This window comes from Quercus suber, unplaced genomic scaffold (genome assembly GCF_002906115.3).
Source record: "Quercus suber isolate HL8 unplaced genomic scaffold, Cork oak 2.0 scaffold_81, whole genome shotgun sequence".
Taxonomy (NCBI): Eukaryota; Viridiplantae; Streptophyta; class Magnoliopsida; order Fagales; family Fagaceae; genus Quercus; species Quercus suber.
Genome location: NW_027069546.1, coordinates 1,781,691 through 1,787,914, shown reverse-complemented (window position 1 = coordinate 1,787,914; position 6,224 = coordinate 1,781,691). Strand labels below are relative to the sequence as shown.

Sequence of the window (6,224 nt, the reverse complement as noted above, 5' to 3'; positions counted from 1 at the left end):
ACTTTTACATATAAACATTATAATACAATTGGATTAATTATTCATATCAATGTAAGGTTCCAAACTGAATGTGCCAAAAAAATGCGAGTCCAACTATGAAGACAAGAGCACTGAGCAGACCAAGAATGCTGTGCTTTTAAGAAACACACGTACGTTTTGAGTATTTCAAGCTCAAAGTTCAAGGTCTTTGCCTTGCCGACCATATCAACAAACATTAATTCTTTAATCTCGGTACTACTTCATCCTTGTCCTAACTTCTAAGTGTGAAATTAGGGGTTGTGTCTTGTTTCAAACCAGAACTAGAAGTAACATATACATATATGTCTGCATCCTTTTAACCTAACATGCTCAAAGTTACAAAATTCTCAATGTCCAAATTTAGTCAAAGCTCAACATGATTTTTCTCTTTTCTAACTTTTCTAACTGTTTCTCAAATCCCGATTAGTTAATGCTCCATTAAAATTATTTTTATTTTATTTTTTCTTACTTCAAGTCTACAATAACTGCAGACACATGTGAATTAGAGCAAAACTATTTCTTTTTAGAGAATTTCAACATATGGTATCCGTTTTTTATAATAGTTAGACCAAAACATCAATCGGTTTTTGGTATAGGCAGAGATTGAACTCTAGATCTCTTATTTAACCATCAAAGATTTTATTAGTTGAACTAACTGGAATTCACATGGTGAAACCATTTTCTTTTACAATCAAGAGTCAAGAGGCTTAGAGGCAAGAACTGTAAGTGCTCCTCCACAATTTACCACTTGTGTCTTTGCTTGGTATATATAAATATAACACATACTTATACATACATATATGCATTATACATGTACATTATTTTCTTCCACTTTTTACAATAATGGCCTACCATTTAATACCAATGATAGGAAAACAAGTATGTTGATAACATTTTTTATTGTGATTGAACTAATATCATTTTCACATGATTTCATAATAAACTTTACATTTATTACATATCAATCATAAATCGTCAAGACAATAATTGTGAAAGATTTTGTATATCTATACTTTCTAACCATTTAATTTGTCACATTTTGGCTGGGCCCCCATGCATGGCAGGATGCACCTAATTTTAAGCCATGATTTAGACCTATTTGATTTGCTATTCATAACTATCACCTCAATTATAGCTAGTCATTTTCTTATAAAAACACTAAAAAAAAAATTAACCGAGAGGAGAAAAAGCTGAAAAGTTTGAAGGACACAGCTTGTGTGATTAGTGCACTAGACATGTTGGGATACGGAAATGTGTCTAAAACTGGGCACGTGTCCGCATCCTAATGTGTCTAGTACAACTGATGAACAGGACACAAGGTCTTCCCAAGTTTAAATACAAGTCTATGGACATAGTATTTTTCGTAATTACTCATATAACATGTTATGATTCGTGCATAATACAAGTGGTGTACTGATAGACCCATATCAAATTAATGTTGATTTGATTATAACTTACAATCAACTGAACAAGTTGCGAAAAAATTGTTTCCTTAGCCTTGCTCAGAGATTAATATATCACTTTTCTGGATTGTTCTTGGATTAAACAATTTTTTTTTTTAATATGTGATAAACTGGGGTTAAAGTTTCCGTAATACCAAGTACAAGGCGGAGCAATATTAAGGATTCATCTTTTTGTGCTTATTGTTTATCTCTTGCTCGGATCACAATGTCTAATGTGAAGAAAAAGTGTAAAGAACATGTGAAACTGTGGTATAAAAAACAATACGAACTAAAAGTTATTTATTTATTTATTAAATTTATTAATCTATAGTTGGGGTCTTCTAGTAGAGGATTAAAAAAATGGAATGGTATGAATTTTGTCGAGGTGAAAAGGTGCGAACGAGCAACAAACACGGAGCCACAACCCACAAATCACAAGCATGAAGTAGCTACAAGTAGAACGACAAATATTTGGAGATTTTCGATGGAAACAAATTAACTGGGTTGGACTACTCTCTAGCTTGCTCATCCTATTCCTACCTTTTGTTTTTCTTCGACTCCCATTCACTTTTTCAGGGCATACTTTTCCTCATCATTAACACTTTTATACCTTTTTATTTTTATTTTTTTATAGTATATTCCCATGTGTTTTACCCTATCAATTAGGATGTTTTATAATTTCTGTACATTTATTATTATTATTTATTTAAATCTTAAAATTTTGAAAACGAGAAATTCTTATCAAATTTTTGTTTACGTATGAATATGTTACCATGTAAATGGTCAATAGCCTAGTTGCCATAATTAGCGGTGAGTCCGTGAAATTAAAAAAAAAAAAAAAATTGTTTAGTTACAAACATGATTCTATTTTTTTTAAGGGTTTTCTTTTCTATCCCAAGTGATTAATAATTATTCATTCCCCTTTTATCTTTGGGATATAATATGAGCATAAGAATACATTCCATATTCTTAAAGAAGAATTTATACTCATCTTCTCTATCTTGGTAGTAATGTAAAGCTATCATGTTGTGTATATTGTGGGTTCAAACATGTTATATGTTGTCTTGAAAAGAAAAAAAAAAAAGAAGTCTTCTCAAGTATACAAATACATTACAAAACTCAGAAATTCAAACTGCTATATATATTTTTAGGAATGCTCTGATTCAAATCTTAAGGTAAGAAAATGATGTGGCAAACTCTCAGACATAGTAAAAAAGATGAGTTTTAGTCTTTTTTTTTTTTTTTTTTAAATAATTTTTTTATTTTACAAAGCCATAAATTTTTTGTTAACAGAGGTGAGTGTTTGTTTTAACCATATTAATTTGTCTTGTGCTACTTTGTTTTGCATTTTTGTCTGTGGTACCTTCTTAAATATTAAACTTATAGTTTACATTTACCATTCAACTTGCTTAGTTTAATCATAGCTTCCTAGGATAAATTAAAATACCTATTCTTTTAGTTTTTCTTTCTTGCACAAATTACTATGCTAGCTGCTATTCCTGGTTCATGCGAAGTTAATTGAAAGAGTAGTCCAAAATCTCCTCCGCAACCAAAGGAATTAAGTCTTAAACTTTCTATGAAAATGTGAAAACTAGCATCCATTTTACTATAAAAACTCGTCTAGGTCCAAATGTGATTTGTACCACTACCGCATCAAAAACATAATCAAAAAATTTCACAATTATTTATTATGTATATAAATATTGACACATCAATTTAAATGGTAAAATTTATAGCATTCATAATATCGATTAAAAAATAACTTTGAAAGTTGTAAAGCTTGAATTTCCCTTCTATATATATTTCATTCTTGAGTTCAAAGTTGAGCCTCCCTCTCCTTTGTTCGGGTAAAACGCCTATGATTTGGGGATTCTAAATCACTTAGAAGTGATTAAAGGGCACAAGTGAGGCCACCACCATGCATTCCCTACAGTTTTCTTCTTCATAAGTCTTACAAATACCAGTTTGTTCTCTTGGACAGCCTCTTCTGTCTCTTACAAAACCTTGTCTTAAATAATTGTTTCTTTTGGTAGCGACATTCTGCACTTACTGCACTACTCCCTTGTATGTACACAACACAAACATATACAGTAATCACTTCTCTTTTCAACTTAACAACTGTTGAAAGAGCTCTCCTCGATCATGTCTATCATATCTTCTGTTTTTATCCTCCTCTTGTTCCTTTCCATGCATGGATATTGCAATGCTCGCGGCCTTGGAGTAGTTGATAAAGCTTCCAACTTACAACTCATTGTTTCTGAAAAGGTTGGTCTTGTACTTCTATGCTCCCCATTTTTTTTTTCTCACTTATTTCTTTATGTAATATTCTGGAAGTTTAAATTTTGGTATTTTCTTTATGGAACATTTTTACTATTAAATTTGAACTAACGTGTAAGTGAATGTGCTTGATGACATTTCAACAACATGGTAAATGAATGTTTAAATTGTTGTTTAAAAGATTGATGACAGATCGGTTTATAAGGGTTATATGATTTAAAATTGGTAATATCCCTTGCATCAGTCTTAATTGCTAATAGTTTTGTTTATCTTTCGGGGTATGTTGAAGGTAGAAGAGAAGGTTAAGCATAACATGGAAACAATTCAAGGAGGAACAGATGGAAACAACATTGATGACAAGTCTCAAGGTGGTGCAACTACACAAATTCCAGGTCTAGTCCCAATCAAGCCTTTTGTTTCAGTTTCTAGGCGCATGCCCCACAAGAACCACGATGAACATCCTGGCTTTAACTCGGACTATTCTCGGCCTAGAACTCGCCCTCCCTCCCATAACTGAAGTTGTTCGCTCTTGCTTTACTTTTAATCACTCATTAACTTCCTCTTTTGAATTTCTTGGCTGCTTTCTTTCATTTTCTATCATACCTTAAATCCCTAAGCCGTCACAACCGCATAGATAGAGCCTTAGAATGTAAGGACTGTGTATTTACTACTTATCAAACAAAATTCCTTATTCTTCAGTTTTGTACACCAAGGTTATATATGAATCTATAATTCATTATGCTCTATCTTCATCTTCATCTTCTTCTTCTTTATATTATTATCAGCATTATTATTGATAGGAATGGAATATGCAGGATGTGAGAATTCTAAGTCATCTTGTCACATGGGCTTGCTAAGGGAAACACGTATTAATAAGGTAAATTGCCCTATGCTTTTATAGTTATATAGAGGGTAAGTTTGGGTTTAAATATGGCAATAGGGAACTTATTGATCCCATTTTTTTCATCATGTCCATTGTGAGGGTGACAAATGCAAATGGTCTCTATGCATAAATTTATGAATTTTCATGTCTATGTGATACATGACTGGCCCCAAAACTCAATATATTAGGAAGTGCACGGAAGCAATTGTGAGAAGTGGAGCAAAACAGCTTGTATTTGATGCTATATATAGTGTCTGCAAAATCAGTGTTACCTTTGTTGAGAAGCTATTAGATAAGTTTTAAAGCCCCTTATATGATAAGTGAAAACATTGTTTTCTTCTTCTTACAATTTGAACCCAGGTTTTATTCCTATAGAGAACACTTAGCAATGTATTGAGTTATAAGAAACATGATTCACAACAATATTTTAAGTTTACCAAAACTTTTGAAAACCAATTGATAGTTGATATTTATTAAATCACATTACTTTTTTTCTTTTAGTAAGTGATGAATTTGGATTATAAGACAAAAAGTCAGGTAATGAAAAGATACAAAAGAACTAGGAATTGACGTGCCTGACCGGGTGGGTAAGAAAAACCTTACTCAGTATATTATATTATAATGAGTGTAACATGTTACTGTTGCCTATGTAGGGATCAAGAAGGCGAGCATTATCAATAGTAGGATTTAAAGTCAAAGAAGATATTGTTTTCAATGGTAACAAAGTACAAGATGTAGAAGTGACAGACTATGAACCACCACATCAGACACCACCGATTCACAATTAATATAGAAATCTAGCAAATTTTGCTACTTGTGCTACGGTTTCTATGATCATATTATATACATTTTCTTTCACCATCTATAAGAAAATAACAGCTAAGAGAATATTTGTGTATACTATAAATGGAAGTAGAAACATAAGAAATGGAGAATTAGTGGCTTAGATTGCTACTAGTTAAAAAAAGTGGTAGTTGGTGTATTGTTAAATGATGTAATAACTTATTTCAGCGCTTTTATGAGTTGGAATGGTTTTGATGTTCCATGCAAACAGTTGCCAGAAATCACTCCCTAAAACAATCCAACATTATACTTTAATTAATTTCCAAAGGAATTTCTTTCCTAATGCTTGGAAATCCTCTACATTTAAAACCAAGAGTAATTCCAAAGTCCGACACTCAAAGGCGAAAATATTGTTCCTTTTGTTATTAAAGTTTGAAGTTTGAAGTTTGAACTAGTAGAAACATATAGCATGCTGTATATTAACAACTAATTACAAGCTTTAACGTGGGAAAATCTGTTTTGTAACTGTTAAGTAACTTCAGGCTTAGTTTATTCAACATTTCCTTACAAGTTCCAACGCAATTGAAAGGAGAGATAAGCAAAACAAAGGGTTCTATTCTTATCTTGAGGAACTCTATATCAAATTTAAACAACACATCCCACAACAAATTTGAAAAACAAGAACAAGAATAAAGTAGTTCCATGCAAAAACAATTTATAATAAAAAAGCACTATTACCAATGGTTTTTTTTTCAATCTTTTGCTCTCTCAACCAAGACAAGAGCAAATGTGGAGGAGTTGATTTGACGCTCGGGGAAAGG

General features: G+C 31.8%; 1 protein-coding gene across 1 annotated transcript; it reads left to right on the top strand.

The window, feature by feature from the left end:
• The first annotated feature begins 3,303 nt into the window (after positions 1-3,303).
• LOC136067669 (uncharacterized) lies at positions 3,304-5,606 on the top strand. The gene is made up of 4 exons (XM_065773848.1): positions 3,304-3,725; positions 4,027-4,129; positions 4,553-4,614; positions 5,274-5,606. Exons 1-4 carry the CDS (start codon positions 3,603-3,605, stop codon positions 5,406-5,408), a joined length of 423 nt encoding a protein of 140 aa, XP_065629920.1. The 5' UTR covers positions 3,304-3,602; the 3' UTR covers positions 5,409-5,606.
• Positions 5,607-6,224: the final 618 nt, after the last annotated feature.

Excerpts from the sequence above, each read along its gene's own strand:
- LOC136067669 (XM_065773848.1), top strand. The coding sequence starts at position 3,603 with ATGTCTATCATATCTTCTGTTTTTATCCTCCTCTTGTTCCTTTCCATG. Across the intron at positions 3,726-4,026 it reads AACTCATTGTTTCTGAAAAG|GTAGAAGAGAAGGTTAAGCA; the intron begins GTTGGTCTTGTA and ends GGTATGTTGAAG. Across the intron at positions 4,130-4,552 it reads TGCAACTACACAAATTCCAG|GATGTGAGAATTCTAAGTCA; the intron begins GTCTAGTCCCAA and ends TGGAATATGCAG.